This window comes from Rhinolophus ferrumequinum, chromosome 17 (genome assembly GCF_004115265.2).
Source record: "Rhinolophus ferrumequinum isolate MPI-CBG mRhiFer1 chromosome 17, mRhiFer1_v1.p, whole genome shotgun sequence".
In the NCBI taxonomy this organism is placed as follows: Eukaryota; Metazoa; Chordata; class Mammalia; order Chiroptera; family Rhinolophidae; genus Rhinolophus; species Rhinolophus ferrumequinum.
The window spans coordinates 13,595,521-13,617,988 of record NC_046300.1 but is presented as its reverse complement, the minus strand read 5'-3'; the positions used below and the strand labels follow the sequence as shown (position 1 = coordinate 13,617,988).

The window sequence follows — 22,468 nt, the reverse complement described above, 5'->3', positions numbered from 1 at the left end:
GAGGGTATTATGCTAAGTGAAATAAGTCAGAGAAAGACAAATACCATATGATCTCACTTATATGTGGAATCTAAAGAATAGAGTGAACGAACAAACAAAACAGAAACAGACTCATATGCCTAGGTAGAGAACAAACTGAGGGTTGCCAGATGGGAGGGGGGCTGGGGTGACTGGGTGAAAAAGGTGAAGGCATTAAGAAGTACAAATTAGTAGTTACAAAATAGTCATGGAGATGTAAAGTACAGTACAGGGAGTATAGTCAGTAATATTGTAATAACTGTACATCCAGGTGGGTGCTAGACTAATCGGGGGGAATCACTTTGTAAATTATATAAATGTCTAATTACTATGCTGTACACCTGAAACTAATATAAAATAATATTGAATGTCAACTGTAATTGAAAAGTAAAATAAAATTTAATTAAAAAGCAAGATATTAAGACAATACAACGTTTAAAAAAAAACCCCACAAACAATACAAAACTGTAAATGATAATTGTCCTCCACTCTTCAAAAAAAGCTACTGTGGACAGTGTGATATATAATCCTAAACCAGGGTTTGTCACCCTGGGCACTGTTGACATCTCGGGCCAGATCATTCTTCATTGGGGTGGGATAGGGATTGTTTTGCATCATCCTGGCTTCTACCCTCTAGCTGTTAGCATCTTCCCAGTTGTGACAGCCAAAAATGACTAGACGTTTTCAAATGTCCCTGGAGGGCAAAATTGACGCTGGTTGAAAACCAGTGTTCTATAACTCTTTGTGCATATGTACCCAACTTGCGTGATTTTTTACTCTAAATAAAGTCATAGTACTCATTTTGTGTTTTGGTGCTTGTCAAAATTTTAAATGTATATTATTACCTTTGACCCAGCTAGTCCCCATTTAAAAATTGTTTTACAAAAGTACACGTGTATATATCTTTCTCTAGTTATGCAAGGGTGCTTGTAGGAATGCGTCATTGTGAAAAAACAAAAATCTATCCATCAGTAGTCAATTGGCAGATCAGTTAGGCATGTTCATGTAGTGGACTAATTTGCAGTTGTTACAAAGACAAGCTACATCTGTATTATTTAGAAGGAAAAGTGTCCAGAAGTCAAAACAACAAGTCAACGTAGCATAGTCCCATTTCCACAAAGGAAATAATGCATTTAAAAAGTCTGGAAGGATATTAACAGTTATTATCTCTGGGGTATTAGATTATGTGATTATGGGTAAGACAGGAAATGGGATATCTTTAACATATATGAACCTTTATATTTTTGAACTTTTTACAACATTCTTTACTCTTATAAATTAAAAAAAAAAAACCTTTCCATTTTGGAAAAGTATATGTGGCTACATAAATACGTTTTGCCTTTTGGCTGTCTGTGTCTTGTACCAAGAGGCAGTAGTCCTGTGCTCCATGACCAAATTTATAGGTCAAAAGAACCCTTGAGACATAATATTGATAAATAACCAGCGGAGAGGGATCCAAACATACTGTTTATTAATTATGGACATAATGAAGAATGAGCACATGTCCACTATCTTCAACTTCTAAGGAGACTGGAGATGAGTTTGAGGGGGAGGGAAGGGTTTGTGATCGTCAGATTATACGATCAGACAATCCAATTTGTGAATTCCGATGTATGATACAACAATTTTCCTGGTAATCAAGATACCAAAGCAAGTCTTTTCACTCAATGCTGGTTCTTTAGTGTTACTATTTTCCAGCAACCTGAATCTGTTGGTTGGCTCTCTGTCTCCATCTTTCCTTCAACTGTGTCTTCTCTTGTTTACTTCAGAATTCTTGGGGTGATATTGGACAAAAGTCACCAGTATTTCTGGTTTAGGAGCAACAGCCATGCCCTAGTACTCAGTGGTGGTTCAAGAATATAAATACTTGGCCTTTTGTAACAGAAGGATTCTTTGGTTGGAAAAGAACCAAAATCCAGCTTACCCAGGCTCACATAATAAAACACTGTATTAGTTAATGTAAATAAACTGTAGAGGTAGTGCTAGTGTCATGCAAAGTTTGAATCAGAGGGCCCACTAAGAAGTGCTTTCAAGTCAGTTTTATGTTGGGCTGCCTACAAGGTGTCCTCTCCTATTCCCAAGCTTCCAGCTCCAGGTCTTCCCTCTGGGTGGCACGGTGGCTGCACCTACCCCAGATCTCGAGTCCTTTCACAGCGCTGCCCAATGTAACAGAGGGTCTTTTATGCAGCCCTGTGGTGGGATTTGCTTGCCTTAAGCAAATGTTGGGAGCAGAAGTGAGGAATGGAGAGGCAGCCAACAAATGTCTGTTCTACCAGTACTTCCCTCCTTACCCTGCCAAATATTTAGTTATTCTAGACCTATTCAGAACTCAGTGTGTTCCTTACTCCTGATTCTGAGTCCTGATTCTGGGTGGGTTGGTTCGTTGGTTGGTTGGTTAAATCTTTGATACTGTTTTTAAGGACGTAGAATGATGCCAAATCCTGACTTCCCAAGGAAAGACCCTTACAAATTAGCCATATGTCCAAGGTGAGTTACTTTTTATTTAGGATGAGTAATTAAAAATGCGGTACCAATGCGACCTCCATTAGAACAGGGTTCAGCAAACTTTTTCTCTAAAGGGCCGAATAGTAAATATTTTAGGTTTTGCAGGCCATTGTACTGCTCATAACCACTTAACTCTGCCATTATAACAAGAAAGAAGCCGCAACAATACCTAAATGAATAGGTGTGGCTGTGTTCCCATAAAACTTTGTTTACAAAACAGGATTTGGCCCATGGACAGTTTTTTACTAACCCCTGGAGGAGATTTTACTAAGCCCTTACTAGAAGTCAGGCTAGGTGTCCTATTTTTATTTGCAAGACTGCTTTTCAGAATACTTTTTAAAATTAACACTCTAGAAATAGAGGTTCTCACAGAAAGTCTTGGTCCACAAGATTAAGCAGGAAAAACAGATGTGAGAATTATTGATATTTGGACAATTTTTCTGGGCTTGATTTAGCTTGATAGCTGGAAGTAGCCTTACACAAAAGAGCTGTGTGATTGCTTTTATAGGATGTTACAGAACAGGCAAAAACTAATCTTTGGTGAAAACAGTCAGATCTAGATTGCCTAGGAGTGGAGTGTAGGCGTCGGGAAGAGGATGAGGCAACTTTCTCGAGTGGTGATAATGATGATGCTCGGTGTATCTTGGTCAGGGTTGGTTTGTGTTACGCTGGTACATTCGTTTGTCAGAAGGATCTATGTACACTTCGATTTGTACATTTCACTCTGTAAATTTTACCTTTACTAATGAGCCATAATAAATAATGAACTCTAGTTAATGCTATCCATACCGAAGTATTTAAGGGGATGTGTTATTAGTGATAATGTAACTTACTTTGACGGGTAGATGGATATGAGATAAAGCAAATACAGAAAATGTTAATACTAGAATATATGTAGTAAGTATATGGGTGTTTGCTGTGTAATTCTTTCAACTTTTGTATGTGTTTTAAAATTTTCATGGTAAAATGTTGGGGAAAAAGAAGCTTTTAAAGGTTAAACAATGGTTAAGTAATGATAAGCAGCAGAAGATGGGGAAGTGAAATGTTGGTTGCAGTGGCCAGAGAAGGCCTTGCTGAGAGGCTGGCTTTTGAGTAAGGATCTGAAGGAAACAAGGAAATGAGATTAGCGTCTGGGGAAGAGCATTCCAATGAGAATGTCAGCTGCAGAAGTCCTGAGGTGGGGACGTACCCGGCCTATTTGTGGCATCTTTATGCCTTTGTGGTTGGCATGGAGTGAGTGAGGGGAAGAGGAAGCAGGAGGAGGTGAAATCAGAGAGGTGACTGCAGACTAGATCACGTTGAGCCTGCAGGTCATGGTGAGGTCTCGGGCTTTGCCCCTGGAGTGAGATGGGAAACGGTGGTGGGCTTTCACAAAGGAATATACATGACATACCCGTACGTGTGTTTTAATAAGATCACCTGGGCTTCTGTATTTAGAAGAGACTGCAAGTGAGCAAGGGCAGAGCCGCGAGACCAGTGGCTATTCAAGAAATCCAGGTGCTACATGATAGTGGCTTCCCCGGGTGGTGAGAGGTGGTTGAATTTTGAATGACAAGACTTGTTGACAAGATAGAGATGGGAGAAACTAAAGTAAGAATGGCACCAAGGTTTGGGCCTGAGCAGCTGGGAGAATGGAGTTGCCATTAACTCCATCAGTGAAGAAGACAACAGGGAAAGCGAGTTTGGAGCAGAAGCCGGGAGCTGGGCTTGGGATGTGCCATGATTAAGATGTCTGTCAGACATCCAAGAGCAGGTGAGATAATGCCCCCCTTGGGGGAGCCTGGACAGATTGCCTGAGTGGCCCCTCTGTGAGCCTGACACGCTTCTGTTCTTAAAAACACTGTGAATTTGGTACTTATTCCATAATATGTCCACATCTGTGTTCATATAAAAATTGTTTTAGTTACTGTAGTAGGTGGAATGCCTCCCCACAAACCCTAATTCCTGGACCTTGTAAACATGTTGTTACATGATGAAAAGGATTTTGCAGGTATGATTAAGGTTACAGACTTTAAAACGGGGATTATCCTGGATTATCCCAGTGGGTCCAATCTAATCATATGAGCCCTTGAAAGCAGAGAACTTTCTCCAGCTGGAGGCAGAAGTCAGAGATTTGAGGCATGACAGGGACCGCCTGTTGTAGGCGGGGGCACATAGAAAGCTTGAGAAACAATGCAGCCATCCTGTCGGAGCGAGGATGGACCCCTGGCCGATGAGCAGCAAGGAGACAGGCCCCCAGACCTACACCCTCAAGGAGCTGACTTCCACCAACCACCTGAATGAACGAGCTGGGAAGCAGACTCTCCTAGAGCCTCCAGGAAAGAACAAAGACCCCCTGTCACTTTAGCCTTGTGCGAGACCCTGAGCCGAGACCCTGAGCCGAGAGGACCCACCCAGCCCTGCCTGACTTCTGACCCAAAAATAAACACTAAATCAGGGTAATTTATTATGTCAGCAGTAGAAAACTAATCCAATTATCTTGAAATAAAATTATCAAAGATAGTTTTTCTCCTGATTGTTTCTACCCTCTGGCACATTACCAATAACTCCGGGGTATATAAGCTTGAAATGCAGAGAAAGACCACAAGAAATTCAGTGGATTATCCCACTATCTGATTTCTTTGTTTTGGCTCCCAGAGAATTGCTGGAGAAATTAAACAATGCTTACTAAGCCAGCTACAAATATATCAAGTGTAACTTAACTGGACACTTGCTGCTCGGGCACTACTCTATTATTTCTCCCTGTCAAGGTCCCTTTAATTGTCTCTTCCAAAATGCATACTTCCTACTGAAGGTTCCATCCCTTGTACAGTTCTTATAGTACCCTCTCTTCCTCTTTTTTTTTTTTTAAAGCATATCAAGACAGTCCTATATGAGCCCTACTCTTCTCTGTCTTAAATGAAGTTTTTCCAGGACTTTGTTCACTCATTTATTGCTTCTATCTCCAGCACCTTCTACTTTTCTCTTTATTTTACGTCCATCTCTTCTGCCTGCAAAGCTTGCCTATATCTTGGGGAAAAAACTTTACTTGCTATCACTTCTAGTTATGTTTTCTATCTCCCTAGGATGAAAAAGTCCAGAAGGACTTTTGTGTTCACTACGGTTTCCTCAGCATTTAGAACACAGCCTGACTACTGATGGTTGCTTAATCAGTATTTGCTGAAAGAATTGACTCCTTTTTTCTATCTATAGCCAATTTTTTTCTTTAATAAGTTTTTAGTGTAATATGTCTTGGAAGTTATCACTGTATATAGTTCATCTCCACTCTTTAATGACCACATAGAATGAATGTACCATAATTTAGCCATTTCCTTATTGAAGATACTGTTTCTGTTTTGTCCATCATACTAAAATTTACTTTTAAAAAATCAAGATATAAAATAGTACAGGATGTCTTACAAAAGTAAACGAAAGGACAAAGATAGGTCATAATAGGATGCATAAAAGATGAAAGATCAGTTTGAAAGTTCCAACATCTGACTGACTGGAGTTTCAAGGAGCAAAGAAAACAGTTACTAATGAATTGATACAAGAAAATTTCCCAGAGCTAAAGTAGACAAGTTTCTAGATTGAAAGGGCTTTCTAAATGCGTACCAAAATTAATGATAAAAGAATAAAAAATAATAATGATGAAGAAGATCCTAAAAGCTTGGGGCGGGGCCCAGAGGGTCTGGTAGTGATACAGGAGAGAATGAAAGCAGGATTACTTTCAAGTTGAGTGGAACAGAATGGCATTGAATTCAGTGGCAAAGCTGGATGCTAGAGCAAGTTAGAGCCGTGCCTTCAAAAGCGAAGGGAATTTTTTCCTACATGGACTTCTTCATCTTGCCGAATCAAGTGTAAAGGCCCTGGGGGATGTACTTCAGCAAAACTGAGAGTAAACAAAGAAAGGAGGAGACATTGGGATTCAGAAAACAATGGCTCTAACCCAGAAAAACAGTGAAGGGAAGCGCGGAAGATGACAAGGGTGCCAGCAGACCTAGAGGGCAGCCAGCCCAGGCTGGAGTGGACGTTGGAGGGTTCTGAGGGGGAAGCCTTCTGGGAAAAGGACGTGGGGCAGGTTCTGGCTGGAATATCTAATGTGGTGCAGCAACGAAAGAAAATTGAAGTTAGAGGAAACCATTGAACAAAGAAAGATAGAACTCTAGGGAAAACAAAAGGCTCTCTGAGGAAGGAAATGTGTTCATAATATATTCCTTGGCTGCTCAGTACCTAGCAATTACAAAGTCAAACAATATAGCACTGATTATTTATGCAACCAAAAGTAGCAATCTGCGAATCTCTATCGGAAGGGTAGAGGGAGGAATTTTTGGGGATAGTTTCTGAGCCACACCCTAATATACTATAGCCTGAGTAAACAGGTAAATCTAAAACCGATAAGCCAGAGAGCTGTAGGGTAAGCACAATATTTCAAGAAATGCAGTAACTATCCAGAAGAAACAACCAGGAGTTGAAATTAGTTACCTTTAGCGATCAAGACTGGGATGGGGGTGTTAAGCAGACAATAATAGGTAGATGGCTTTTCAGGACTGTTTGGTGTTCTGAATACTGGCAAGAATGGCTTGGATAAAAATTATAAATTCAAAAAAACTAAGTAATATATACCCATTGTAAAACATTCATACCGTATAAAAAAGGCATGAGTGAGTGACAGCATAATTCTAGCACTCAGGAATAACTACTGGTAGTTTTATGTATGGATGCCCTTCAAAACGGTATTTTTAAATATATGATACTCTGAAACACTTTTACAGTAATGATTATTACACAGTAATGAATATTGCTGTATTGGACCACACATATTTCACTTATATAAATATATCACAGCTTTCTTCCCATGTCAGTCAGTCTAGATCTGCATCAACATTTCCATGATTAAGTAGAATGCTCTTTTATAGATGTGTGTGCCAAAATGTATCCAATTAGGATATGTCTGTAGTAGATACCCTTGAAGAGGTTGGCCCAGTCTTGTTTGGCTAAAAATTACTTTTCACCTGGAATGAGGAACTGACACTGATGTTACTCTGACCCTTTCCCACTGGACCAATCAGATAATCTCCCAGAAATTTGAAAAGTAAGATTCATATGCTACATAGTCTCTCTGTTAAAGGAAATGTGCTGAGAGAAGCTGATAAAAGGCCTTGAAGCCCCAGGGAAAAAGAGATTGAGAGAGACTGAAATTGATATTGAAGCCAACTTGATTCCTGATGGCTTCTAATATCTGATTCATGGAACAAATATTTATTAAATGTCTTTTGTGCCAGACACTAGAATGAGGATACAGTGGTGGGAGGAACAAGGCAGACTCGTTTCTTGCTCTCTTACAACTTTAGTGAAGAAGATGGAACAAAAAAGATAAATATGGAATGTGGTAAGAACTGTGAAAGAAATCAGTCGGGTAAGTGATAGGGAAAGGAAATCAGACAAAGCTTTTCAGAGGAGGTGACCTTTCTGCTGAGCTCTGAAGGGTGGGGGTGAGCCAGACAAGATAAAAGTGGGGGAAGAGTTCCTGTGGGCATTGGAGAGGCCAGGAATCTTCTTGGCACTGGGAGCAGTAGATGCAAAGGGATGGGAAAAAGAGCTTCATGTGTTTGAGGAACAGAAAGGAGTTTGGTGTGACTGTCATGAGAGAAGCTGGGGCAAGTTAGTTGGAAGTTGGAGGTGAGTGTGGATGCAGGGTATAGAACCAAAGCACGTGAGGAATTGAAACTTCAAATGCATTGAAAGGCCTTTGCAAGGCTTCAGAGCAGTGTCATGATTTTATTTATCTGTTAGATATCCTCGTATCCTTATGTTAATTTTTTTCTTTTCCTTTTCCTTTTCTTTTTTTTTTTTTTTTTTGATTTAAGCTGCTTTGAGTAGATTTCAGTTACAGTTGCTCCAAAGGCTGGGTTAAGGCAACATACTTGTTGTCTTTGTATATACAATCCTGGCCCCTCTCATGTCTCTTATTTATGTGTGTTGGCCGTTTTCCTTTCTTTTAAAAAAAATTCCTCTTCATGATCTTTGTTCCTCTTTCTGTTAGAGAGTTGAACTTTTTTCTTACTGTTTTGTAAGGAATCTGTTGTCAAGAGTAAACTTGTCTTTCATATTTACTTCATAATTTTCCCAGTTAGATGTTTGGTTCTTAACCATGCTCATATTATTCTTTGACATTCAGGTGTTTGTTTGTTTTTTAATAACAGCTTTACTGAGATAAAATTCACATAACATAAAGCATACAATTCAGTGATTTTTAATATATTCACAAAGTTGTGCATTGGTCACCGAATTCCAGAACATTTTCATCACCCCAAAAGAAACCCCATACCCGTTAGCAGTCATTCCCCATTCTCTCCTCCTCAAAACCCCTGGCAACCACTAATCTGCTTTCTCTCTCTGTGGATTTACATAATCTGGACATTTCGAATCAGTAGAATCATAAAAGATGTGGCCTTTTGTAACTGGCCTCTTTGACTTAGCATAATGTATTTAAGATTCATCCATGCTGTAGCATGTGTCAGTACTTCACTTTTTGTTTATCCTTTGTCAGTTGATGGACATTTGAGTTGTTTCTGCTTTTTGGCCGTTGTGAATAATGCTGCTGTGAACATTTGTGTCCATACGAAAGGTTTTGACTTTATTTGGTCAGATCAGCATTGCTCTTTTCCTTTGTAGAGAATTGCAGTCTTTCTTGTCATGTTAGCAGAGCCTACTCAATGTAGAGACTATGGAAATATTCGCCTGTCTTTTTAAAAATATTTTTATGATTCATTTATTCAATTTCAATTTTTAGTTCACATGAAAATTCATTTTGGTTTGAGATTTGGAAAAAGAATATAAGTTTTCCCAATAGAATCACTAGATGCTCCTTGATAATTTATTAAATAATTTATCATGCCCACATTGATTTGAAACTATGTTTATATCAAAATAAAAAATTTATAATAGGAAAATATGCTTCTGAATTTTGTTTTATTCCATTGTTCCACTTATATATTCCTATTGTGGTACTTCACTGTAATTCTGGTAGCTTTAGCTTTATGATACAGTTTAAGATCTTTAAAGAATATGCTCTCATTTTAAAAAAATGACTTGGTATTCCCCTCAAAACATTGTACTGTATATTATGTCAACTTCTAGAAAGAAATCCAATGGGATTCTGACCAAGGTTGGTTTAAATTCACAAATTTAGGAAAGAATTGTTATTTTGTTTTATTTTTAGCAAGAGAAAATAACCAAATTTGATACATACATATGTATGGGAACCACACATAAACCTGAGAAAGTCGGAGACCCTCCATGTGGGAGAGGTTCAGATAGAAAGGGGAATCGAGGTGTATAGGACCTCCTAAGCTAGGGATGAGGTCGTGATCCTTGGGGGCTTCAAAGGGTCATTGCTGGGCGGCAAGAAGAGCAAGTGTTTAGTAAATAAAAATTTTCTCTGCCATACAGGTGGGTCAAAAGCTATTGCTGATATTCTCTTTTTAAGGGCAAGGCTCCTAATTCAAGTTTTTCTAGGTAGTTAAAGGGAGGGGCAGAAGTTTCTCTTGAGCCTGAAGCTAAAATTGCCTTTAGCTCAAAACAATCTACATACCACTGAGACTGTGGTTCGCTCGGAATCCCCACAGTTCCCTCCTCTGAAACTCCCCGGGAAGGTGCACGTTCCAGAGGTTGAGTTGCTAGATTGTTCTGTATCTCATTAAACTGGTCTCAGACTTGAGAAAAGTTCAGTTCAGTTCAACAGTTGTGTCTCGTGTCAGGAGGCTCCCAAAGTTAAGCCTGTGATGCAAGCAGGCACTCAGGTGTTTAATAAGGAGGCATCGCTATGGAAACAGAAGGACAACAAAGGTTAATCGGTGTGGCAGACTCTAATCTCAGTTTCTGAGTTCTGAAGGCGTGCGGTCCAGAAGATTTCTCCTAGCTGTCTGTCGACTCATCTTCAGATGCAGTGAAGGCAGGCAGTGAGACAGTGTGATCCGTTCTCCTGCTCTGCAGTTGGAATGTCTCTGGTGATCTTCCACCGCAGGCACAAAGCCTGTCCATAGATGAGCCGCTGTGGTGATGTCCCTGACATTCACATCCAGCTGTCCCACTGTAGCTTGCATGGCCTTCTGCCAGCCTGTGTCAGATACCCGAGGAACTCATCTGCAGAGCCTCATGGGGCCAGAATTGTTCATTTTGAATCTTCCTCTGCTACAATATGGCATGTCTCCTTTATTGAAGCGTTTCCTTTATTTTATTCCCCCCCTACTTCCGCCCCCCACCCCACTCCGGTTCGAGTCATTGTTTCTCAGTCTAGTTGTGTAGGACACAGCTCCCCGGCCCATGCTGGTGTTATGAGCCTTGCACCCCTCCCACCCCTTCCCCGGCTGACGCAGTCTGTCACCGGTCGTTGGTCGGCCGCTCACAGCAGCTCACGGCAGCTCTGGTCGGCTGCCGGCCACTCACGCTGGCCACCGGCTGCTCATGGTGGCACACGGTAACCTGCGGCAGCACTCAACAGTCCACGGCAGCTCACACCAACCTCTGGCTGCTCACGGCAGCCCAGCTCCAGGAAGAACCATTGTTCACAATCTTAGCTGTCGAGGGCAGAGCTCACTGGCCCATGTGGGAATCGAACCAGCGACCTCGGCGTTAGGAGCACGGCGCTCCAACTACCTGAGCCACCAGGCCGGCCCAAGTTTTTCCTTTATGTACCTTGTCCTGTCAGTTATTTCTAGGTATTCTTGTTGCTGTTGTAATTGGGCCTCCCCCCCAACTTTCCCCCACCCCCCATTATATTCTTAACTGGTTATTTCATTAAATTAGAAAAGTTTTGCTTTGGCTGCAGGTAGCTTGTTGACTATTTATTTCATAATTATAATTGCTTTTGGTTGATTCTCTTGGGTTTCACATGAAGCAGACACTTACCTATAGTAACAAAGTAGGGTAAGTGCTCTGAAGGAAAAATTTAGTGAGTTAGAGGAACACAACACCTCATTTTGCTTGCCAGGTCAGAGAAGGCCTTTTTGAGGAAGCATCATTTAGACAAATCTAGATTGCAGTAAGGCTGGCCAGAGAGAGTGGGAGGTAGAGAGGGGAGTAGCACGTGTGACTGGAGGTACAGTGTGTGCCAGGAACGGGGGCAGAGAGCAAAGATGAGTGGCCGGAGAGGTGACAAGGCACTTGAGGCCATGTTATGGAGTTCAGATCAAATCGTGAGTCTAGAGGTTTCTGAGCTGGGGTCAGACACATTCCAGTTTACATTTGTAAACATGGTTCTAGCTGCTTTGTGGGACATGGATTAAAGACAACTCGGTGTTAAGAAGTGATGGCAGTAGTTTTGCGTCATACTTGCTGATCTTAGATGAGGCTTTTCTTAATGTCATCCTTCTCTTTGCAGCCCTTCAGTCTCCATAGAGTTGAACAAAAATTTTATTGTATTGAAAAATAAGTTTTATATTGGAAAATACAAGATTTCAAATTGCAGATTGGCCACTAGTAGGCTACACTTTTTTTTTCTAAAGATTTTATTGGGGAAGGGGAACAGGACTTTATTGGGGAACAGTGTGTACTTCCAGGCCTGTTTTCCAAGTCAAGTTGTCCTTTCAATCTTAGTTGTGGAGGGTGCCGTTCAGCTTCAAGTTGCCCTTTCAGTCTTAGTTGTGGAGGGCGCAGCTCAGCTCCAGGTCCAGTTGCCGTTGCTAGTTGCAGGGGGCACAGCCCACCGTCCCTTGCGGGAGTCGAACCGGCAACCTTGTGGTTGAGAGGACGCGCTCCAACCAACTGAGCCATCCGGGAGCTCAGCGGCAGCTCAGCTCAAGCTGCCATGTTCAATTTTAGTTGCAGGGGGCTCTGCCCACTATCCCTTGCAGGACTCAAGGAATCGAACTGACAACCTTGTGGTTGAGAGCCCACTGGCCCATGTGGGAATCGAACCGGCAGCCTTCGGAGTTAGGAGCATGGAGCTCTAAACCGCTTGAGCCACCGGGCCGGCCCTACTAGTAGGCTACATTTTATTGCATGTTTTGTAATTTCATAAAAAGCAAATGTTGACTTGTTTGTCAGGTTTCTTATGTTATTCGAGATGAAGTGGAGAAGTACAATCGAAATGGAGTCAATGCGCTGCAGCTGGACCCAGCACTCAATAGACTTTTCACGGCAGGTCGAGACTCCATCATAAGGATATGGAGCGTCAGTCAGCACAAGGTAAGGCAGGGGTCAAGTTCACGTTTGAAATCGGTGTTTCTTAAATTTCAGTCTGTTTAATACTATGCCCTTTACAGTTTCAGATGTCATCTCCCTGAACACTGAGTTATTTGGTACACTGTACAAAAACATTGCAATCATAATTCTATGAGCCTTTGAGAAAAACACCCCACGTGGAGTTTTAGCAGTAGTTTAGCTAAGGCAGGGACTCCATAAACTAGGTCTGTGCTAAGAGCTTTCTGCTACAGAGAAACAAGGGGTTTGTCTGGTAGGGGGATTACTTGTCAATAGTCTATTTTTTGGCATTAAACATGTTCTTCAAAAGCTTCTTGGCAATCCTTTTCACTGCTACTAAGAAAAGGTTGAATATGCTTTTACATTTATAATTAATCTTAAACAAATATTTGATTTCTTTATTTAAAAGTGATTAGGGTGCCCACAAAACCCATAGGGCTTATTTGATAATACAAAGTTGGTTTAAAAGTATGAAGAGAACGTGCTCCCCTCCTGTAGGAGATTTAAAGTCTGCTTTCTTAAATAGGGACCAGAATTTAAATACACGTATAGATAAATCCCCAGTCAAATGGCAAGGAACTCCTTTTGTATTTTGTTTGCTTGTATTGTGAATGACATAGAAAGGAATATCCGGGGAAGGAAAAGGTGCATTTATTGAGCTCCTAGCTATGTACCATACACTCTTAGCACTTCCGTATCCAATATGGTCTTAATTCTCACAGTAATCCTCGAGCAGCTGTTATGAGTCATTTCCATAGAGTGGAAAACAGGCTTAGAGAAATCCATGGTTAAATAACTGCCGTGTTTCCCCGAACATAAGACGCAGCCGGACCATCATCTCGAATGCGTCTTTTGGAGCAAAAATTAATATAAGACCGGGTTAATATAATATAATATAACATGATATAATAATATCAGGTCTTGTTAATATAATATAATATAACATGATATAATAATATCAGGTCTTATATTAATTTTTGCTCCAAAAGACGCTTTCGAGCTGATGGTCCGGCTGCGTCTTATTTTCGGGGAAACACGGTAGTAAGTGGCTGAGAATTAGAGCCCAATTAACTTCAAAACCCTGATGCTAAATCCCATAGTTTTAAAACTGTGTGTCTTTTTAGCAAACTCTGCAAGTTTGATGTTCAGTCCAAAGAAAACCCACTGTTTTGCACAGTTGCTGGATAATGTTTCTTTAAATGGACTTCGGTCTAGTGGGCTTTGTATTCTTTAACCAGTGAAAACAATGGTGGCCCAATGTCAAAAACATCAAAAGTAAGAAAACCATGGTTTTTAAGCGCTTTTTGGAACTTATATTTGAATTGCAATGTCACCTTTCTGGGAGTTAACAGTATTTCAAACAAATTAAGGAAAACACAAGAACTAACCTGGAGGAATCTAGAAAGCTGCCTGTTCTGCCCTCAAACATCTTTTTTTCTGGTCGTCATTTTACGACAAGATTGTATAGTATCTTTTGTCAAACAGACTTGTAGAGAGAGCTGTTCTCTTTGCCCATGAAGTGTCTTGAACTTGCCTGTCTTAGGTGTAGGATGTAACTTAAATACTCTTCTTTAAGAGAGCTCTCTTGGTAATTAAGCCGAGTGAGAGGAATAGAAGAATCTCAAATTGCTGAATTGAAATGGTGACTCAAGTAGTACTCCTTTAGCCCTTGGCTTCCATTTCTTCTCTGAAGCACTGCAGCTATCATGAGGAAAAGTCTTAATTCAGAAGGTAAAAACCACAGTAGGAAGCTAAAACCAAAAGTGTGCCTCTGCTTCCGCAGTCAGGCTCCGCTCGTCACCATTCTCATCAGCCTCATTTCTGCCCCTCCTGTCTGCTGGGGGCCCCCACTGCTGCTGATTCAAATCCCCGGGCAGCCTGCAGATTTGTTCTCGTCCTGTCCTTTCTAGTAAACCCCTTCCCGTAGGACTGTGTGTCACACCCAGTGCCTGGCCCAGATCTTGTTGCCTTCACTAACTCAAGACAAAAATTCAGCATTCTCCTGTAAATCTAGGCTTCCATCAGTGATAAAAGTGTCTTGAAACAAAACTTCGATTTGCATCTGTTATCTGGAAGCATCAATCGTTTGATGAAATTCTGCTCTGAATTCGTTGTCAATTTTAAGGCCTTAGAGACGTGTGTCACACTAACCAAAGAATCTAAACATGCCTATAATTTGTAATATATTTCATCTCTAACATAAACTAATGACTTGATTTTTCTTTGAATTTCAGCAAGATCCATATATAGCATCCATGGAACACCATACTGATTGGGTAAACGACATTGTACTCTGTTGTAATGGGAAAACCTGTAAGTACGTCTTTGGATTATCGGGCTTTAGGAAGTTTTTAATTCAATTTGATATTTTCATTTTTTTGTGTGAGCTTTTTTATTGAAGTATAACATACATACAGAAAAGCATGCACACCTTGAGAGTACTAAGAGCTTAGTAAAATTTCACAAGGTCAGTACCCGTATCAGAAAACATCACCAGAAGCCCCTATGCCACCCCTTCAGTCACTGCCCCTTGCTCCAACGTAACTGTTCTTCTGTCTTCTAAACACTATAAGTGAGTTTCACCTGCATTTGAACTGTATGTAAATAGACTCATACAATACGTATTCTTCTTTCAGTTTTTTTAATGTCTCTTTTTGTTCTTATTATGGTAAGATCCATTTCTTGATTTTTTTCAGTCTGTTTTAGAGAAATTTTCTCAATCATATTAATTCAACTGGAACATTAAAAAAAGTTTGCCCTGCCTATTTAAAAAAATATTTGAGACAAAATATAATAGGTTCTAGAAAGAGCTTTTAGATATACTATAAGCATGATGTGTGTATGTGTATATGAACATTAACAGATTTTTGAACTGATGTCAGAAATATAAATATTCAAGTATACTATCTGTGGAGATGAACATTAGTTTGAAACAATGTTACATTATTTTACAAGTCTTTAAAATGATGATAATTTATACTACTAAGGGGTTTATTTATTCTTTGCCTCTTCTAGTAATATCTGCTTCTTCTGACACGACAGTAAAAGTATGGAATGCACATAAGGGATTTTGCATGTCAACATTAAGGACACATAAGGTAAAACAACAGACATAGTTTTCAGTGTCTTTAGTGTAGTGTTGGGATCTCAGTGCTTTATGTGGCTCATTTTCTTATTGCCCTACAGAGGAGATCACAGTACGTGTGTTTTATTACAGGACTATGTAAAGGCCTTAGCATATGCCAAGGACAAAGAACTGGTAGCATCAGCTGGGTTGGACAGACAGATATTCCTTTGGGATGTGAATACTCTGACAGCATTGACTGCCTCAAATAACACTGTCACAAGTAAGGTGTTTGAAAAAAATTTCTTTGAAAGTGCTCCAAGTTGACATAAATAAAGAATGGTTTATAAAACGTCTTTAATAGGTTTGCATCGAGACAGTGGTTCATATTTTGAGAGTGCTTCTACCTACAGCGTTCTAGCCCCCAAGAGTATGATTGAACAACAAGGAGCTAGTTCCTCACTGCAGTCTAAAAATGGTAACTTCTCCAGGTGTAACCTGGTTATTTATGTATTTTTGTACATATGCATGTCTTAGCTCCCTAGCTAAAGTGTAAGTTCCTGCGCTTCGGGCAGAAGAGTCTGTCTTAGTGCTACTTTGTATCTCCCACAGCATTGCCTGGCCAAACCCACAAACTCAGCAGATATTATTGTTGCAGGTGGGGATTGCCTGACAAAGTAGGCAGTTTCTGACTTTTAAAAGTGTCACTGTATAGTAAGAGCTTTTGAGTTAATGGCCAAGATGGAGAATAGCCAAAGCAAAGAAAGAAAAGGTTTTCTGTGCTAATTTTGCAGGACCTTTTCGGAGCAGCCCTAAAGCATCCAGCCAATTCCAGAAGAGGTCAGGAAGGCTAGGGGGCTTCAAGAGGCAATTCAGAGACATTCACAGCAGGCTAATAAGTACGGGTGCCTCATCAACTGGGAGGGCTCACATTACCAGGTCAGACCCACGCAAGTCTAGACTTGAAACTCAGCTTCCTGCTTGCCCAGCCTACTGGAGTCCTCTAGGCCAGGTGTCAGGAGGAACTCTTCGCACATTTTTGGCTAAGCCTGGAAGGTCTGTGTTCAGGACATGGGCCCGAACTCTCTAGATCTCTGTATTATTATAGATAACGGTTGGTCATGACTGTGGAACACTCACATTGACTTAGGGGCCAAGAAGGGCAAGTGGGAGGCTGGTGTTTATAATTATCTTGTATATTGTTTTGCGTTTTTCCCCAAGAACTATGGGAAGGTCTAAACACTATTCTCCCCTTGTTCTTCTTGGTTTTTCACCTGTACACTATCTCAGTGATTCAGCAGCTGGTCCTTGCAGGGGGCTGTCAGGATCCATCATTTAGCTCTCTCTAGATGTAAGGCCTGCCTCAAAGAGACACTTATAAGAGGGAACAAAGCAAAAAAGCAGGATTGTCCCAAGGTCAGAGACCAGGCTTAGTGGTTACAGATTCTGCAACAAATATGTCTTGCTTAGAATTGTTTAGAGAGGATTTCACATAAGCTTTATTTTTTTTTATGATTATAGAAATAATACTAATAGCTAACATTTATTGAGCACTTCCTATAAGCCGTTACTTTACTAAATACTTTACATGTATTAACTCCTTTACTTATCACTTCTCAGTATGTTGGTTTATATTTATTCTTTATTGTAAAATTAGGGTCTACTACATAGAGTTTTACATGTAACTTTTTCCACTTCAGTGACATTTTGTTCAGAATCAAAGGTCATGAACATGATTCTTGGTATACATTGCCAAATTTCCTTCTAGAATAGTTCTACCAAATTATCCTCCCACAAGTAATGTATGAGAGTGCCATTTTACTGTGTTTTTTTTGACAATTAACTATTACCTTGTGTTGTTTTTTTAATCTGATTTTGTAGGTGAAAATTATATTTTTGTTTTGATTTGTGTATCCTTGAAAATAGTGAGTTTGGACATATTGTTCACATATATTGGCACATGTATATCTTTGAAAATACATTACTTATGTGGATAGTTTTTAAATGGCAGGGCAATTCAATTTAGCAAATATTTATTGAGTACTTGTGTATACTCAAATCCAGAAGAGATGTATAATTTGATAGCAACATTGTTTAGAATTATCTTCATTATAGGTAGATTTCTTTTCCTTAGAGCTGTTATAAAGATAAGATTTTCTAAATCTAATAAACTTGCAATTTTTGCTGACTAGCTACTAAACAGCTGATGATTTTGTTAACATTTAGCTCTGTTTATCCTTAATAGCTTCTTCTTTAAGTGGGAACAAAGATTCCATTTATAGCCTGGCAATGAATCAACTGGGAACAATCATTGTATCGGGGTCCACTGAGAAGGTAAGGGGAAGCTTAAAAGGTATATGTATATACATATTTTTTTAGTTTCAGGTGTACCAAACAACGTAATAGACATTTCATCCCTCACAATAAAGGGTATATTTTAACAGTAGAAATCGAAGAAACCAAAATATTTTATCGTGTAATTCCTAAATACATAGACAGTGGTTTTGCCTGGCAGATTCTAAAAGAATCTAGATTCTAAAAGAACAAGTCAGAGTATAACCACATAATTACTGTTGTGTGTGGTGCTGGGGTGGGTGGATGGGGGCAGGAGGCGTGTGTTTTTTGACGTTAAAAAGGCTTCCTCTGAGTTAAAAAGGTTGGGAGCCTTAGACAGTATCCATTGGCAGAAGCCGTGTTTCCTTCTCAGAATTTAATGGCTGTCATTTGACTTACACATCTGTTATTTAAATTTGATCATGTGTATACTCACGTAATATTTTGTTACAATTTACAGGTTTTAAGGGTATGGGACCCAAGAACATGTGCAAAACTAATGAAGCTTAAAGGGCACACGGATAATGTAAAAGCATTGCTGTTGAACAGAGATGGCACACAGGTATTCAGTTTCATGCGGACATTTACCTAATGACTTTGTCAAAACTTCACAAAGCAGAAATCCCCCCACTTCGTATACTGTTGCATTATTGACTTGAATGAAAAGCTACATATATTATAAACTGTGCTCTAATTTTAAATCCTTAAAATACTCAGTTGCACATATAATAATCCAAATTTTGAAAGTATTCTGTTTGTATCATTTTTAAATAAAGGCCAAATAAGGAACTTCCTCAGGATAATTCTAACGCAGATGAGTAAAAGCAATTGTGATGGGTATAGGCTAAAATAATTTAAAATATTACTTTTGTGTTAAACAGAAAGAAACTGTGGTGTGGTATTGAATGCATTCTACCAGTGTGTGAAGTGGAAAATGTCCTCATAGTGGGTCTGCCTTTGGGGCAGATCTTGTCAGTTGACTGTGTAGATACAGTTCGTAGGTTCATTCCGTGGGTTTAGTCATCGAACATAGTGCTCAGAGTCAGCATTTCCAAGAAAAATACTTTGGTGTATTTGAACATGTGCCAGTACTCTGTTGGCGACATAATTTTTGAATTAGAAATCATAATTCTACTTGTTCTGTAGCAATATAAAAATGATCTTTCATCAATGTGGATAATAGCAAACAAAAGCTGAGCACCATTTTATGTTTTGACATACAGTAGTAGTACCTCGGTTTTCGAACGTCTCTGTTGATGAACATTTCGGTTTACGAATGCCGTAAATTTTATGGGTCTACGGTATCATTAGATAGTAAAATGCATGCTAAATTTGCTGATTTATGGGTTGATTTTAAAGGTCTGGAACGGATTCATCCATTTTGCATTACTTGCTATGGGAAAACCATGCCTCGGTTTTCGAACGTTTCAGAACTCGAACGGACTTCCGGAACGGATTACGTTCAAAAACTGAGGTACCACTGTACCTCTACCGCGCCCTCCTGCCTCCCCCAGCCATTTTTTTCATAGGGCAGGGATAAGTTCACAGCTGATTGGAACTGGTTATGATGGAGTTGAGGAGCAGGAAGATGACGAGGTCAGACTGTTACTCCTATGGAAATGCTGTCAGGGAAATTGCCTTGCACATCAGTTAGAGAAAGTTCTGTCTCCAGGAGTGAAAGGAAGGTTTGAAAATCTCGCCAAAGGAAGGAGGTGATTTTCAGAAGCAGGTGAAGAAAGGCTCGAAGATGCCCGGGGAGGTCTGTGGAGATGGGAAGGCTCTCTGTGCTAATGTACTGCGTGGCCTTGCAGAGAGGGCTTCACTTTGCTGGTTCTGCGTTTGCTCAACTGCAAAGTGAGACTCACAGTATTTAGATGAGAAGACGAGAAGTAATAAGTATATGCTTGTCTGTAAGCCATGCATTTTCTAGAGCTGTTTCCAGCCCCATTTTCATGAGTCTAAGAAGTCCGCGTGGGCAGCTCCCTACTGTTTTGTAGGGTAGCTGCTAGGCTGCACTTGGGGTGGGTGCCCATGCCTTGTTCTCTTAGCTGTGTCCAGGACTGGACTGGATCGTACGGTCTCCGTGGGACGTTCCTTAAGTAGGCGCTCCAGACAAGATGGTTTCTGGTCAGGGGCTCTGGGCCTGCCAGATCTTCTAAAGTTCCTCCTGTCTGGTACACTCCATGCTTTGTTTCCTGTATATGTATTTACGAATGTCCTCATATCCAAGATGATTTAAGTAGCAAGTATAGTTACATGTGCTCTTCCCTGGAGTCAGCCTGTTTACTGTAAGCAGGGACAGCGATGTGGTATGTGGTACGACGCGCAAAGCTGCCTGTCAGCCTTAGAATGCATAATTAAGCAGATAGCACTGCGCCTCTCGTTCCTCTTCCATCCCTTTTCCTTTCTGGCCCTTCTACACTACATGTAAATTTAGCCATCAACAACAGAGCGTATTTACATGAGGGAATTAATCAACAAAACAACTAATAACTCCTTATTTGGGAAAAAGAGGGGGACAAAAAGAAACCTTTACTTACTGATTCTCAAAACTCTTGTAATACGGAAGAGATAGCTATCACTTTCTGGACCAGAGTATATATTGCAACCTGCAGAGCTGACCTTCAGGCTTCTGATGTAGGGTCTCTGGTGGCATTTAACTCAGGGACTTAAGATTATATATAATAGGCCAGTGAATTCCATGCACATCAACCTATTGCCTCTTTTTGTTGTAGAGTAAGATCCTTAACTAGCAAACCTTACTATTTGAGGTCTGTCACCACTGCAGTTGTTCTGCTTGGTGTCAACATTACTGGGCTGGGCCACTTGTCATTCCTTGTACTTGCTCAGTCATTTGCTTGAGGAGCTGGGACCACCTGCCATCTTGGTTTGTGTCGCTCACAGGGTTTTTCTGGTAATACAAGTCCTGCTGAATCTAGCTTACGGGCCTAGGGATCTCCAGCATTAGGCCACTCCTTGACCCTGACTTACCTTGCCTACTTGGCTGCTCTCTTTTGGCAGTTGTAATTGTGTATGAATGACCATCCCGGAAACACCTGTGTTGGCCAACGGTAGCCTGGCCCCAATAAACTGGTAGCTCTCATCTCCACTGGCAAAAACACAGAGCACTCCTAAGCCTGCTTTAGCAGAACCATTTGGGACATTCTGTCCTGGTACCCCAGAGTCGGACCATCAGCTCGAATGCGTCTTTTGGAGCAAAAATTAATATAAGACCTGATATTATTATATTATATTATATTATATTATATTAACCCGGTCTTTGTGGTTATCCAGTGGAAGGGTGGAGGCAGTGGGAAATGCTTTGATGAGCCCTCTAACTTCTACCAGCTGTCAGGCACTAGAATTCCTAGGAAATAGGCACATCCTTCAACCATACTGTCAAACGCTGCAAAGAAGTTTGCCAACACTGCACTTCAAAAGTGATTACTGTCAATTTGGGGGCCTAATATTTAGCAGTCTTAGAATACTACCTTCTATATCAGGGTTGATAGAACTCTGTGTTTCCTCATCTGCTTTCAGCTGTGCACTCTTGGTTTTAGACTTACCTCTTTCCTGTTGCAAGTCGCCCAGGCTGTGAGGACTTTCAACCCATCATCTAAAGTTGTCAGACCTTACTCCCTGTAGGTACATGGTCTAGGATCTGAGTAGTCAGAGCTTTGCCACCTCTGAGTAGCGTCTCTCCCTGGGGTGGGGAGGCCCTCCTTCCCTTCTCCCTGTCAGACTGCCGCAGTTCTCCCACACACGTGCTGACGGTCTGCTTGTAACCTTAATCCTGACAGTTTCTTTGTTGGTTGGTCTGTTGGTTCCTTTGTGAACTCGTTGGAATAGGTGATTAAAATGCTGATGCTCCTGGCAGCCTGTGGGGGAGTCTCCTAGTACGTGTTCATGTCATGCAGCGTGTCCAGAGTTCTGAAGGCCCCTTCCAGTCACAGGGCGTGCCAGGAAGTCCTGGCGGATTCCAAGGCCTCATCTATTCAAACACTTTGCAAATCCCCAAGCCCACAACTATCCTCTCTCCTTTGAAGCTTGTTGCCTACTTAATTTCATACACTAGCACCAGCCAACAGTTGCTTTCTCCTTGGGGCTATTTTTTTCCCCAAAGAAGTAAGTTTTTATCCTCTTATGCAAGTCACCACGGTAACTGCTAGAGACACCGGGCATTCTGAATGCAAATGTGGGGTGGCTCTTTCAGCCTGTTTGTCACACTCACAGTGTGTTCAGCCCTCATTTGTATGCCAGCAACTTCTGTGTAGTTGATGCTCCTGAGCCTTTTGAAAGTGTCAGAATTGCTAATGTTAACAGAATGCTGAGGGTCCACATTTTATATTAATAGATGTTGAA

At 40.6% G+C, this 22,468-nt stretch overlaps 1 protein-coding gene across 2 annotated transcripts in view; it reads left to right on the top strand.

Moving 5' to 3' along the window:
- The window catches only part of WDR48 (WD repeat domain 48), a 45,579-nt gene that overhangs the window by 2,905 nt on the left and 20,206 nt on the right, over positions 1-22,468 (top strand). For both annotated transcript variants that reach the window (XM_033132237.1, XM_033132236.1), the window contains exons 2-7: positions 12,553-12,693; positions 14,943-15,021; positions 15,724-15,806; positions 15,926-16,055; positions 18,018-18,106; positions 18,567-18,668. In XM_033132237.1, coding sequence (XP_032988128.1) covers positions 12,553-12,693; positions 14,943-15,021; positions 15,724-15,806; positions 15,926-16,055; positions 18,018-18,106; positions 18,567-18,668 — 624 coding nt within the window. The remainder of the gene's footprint in view (positions 1-12,552; positions 12,694-14,942; positions 15,022-15,723; positions 15,807-15,925; positions 16,056-18,017; positions 18,107-18,566; positions 18,669-22,468) is intronic.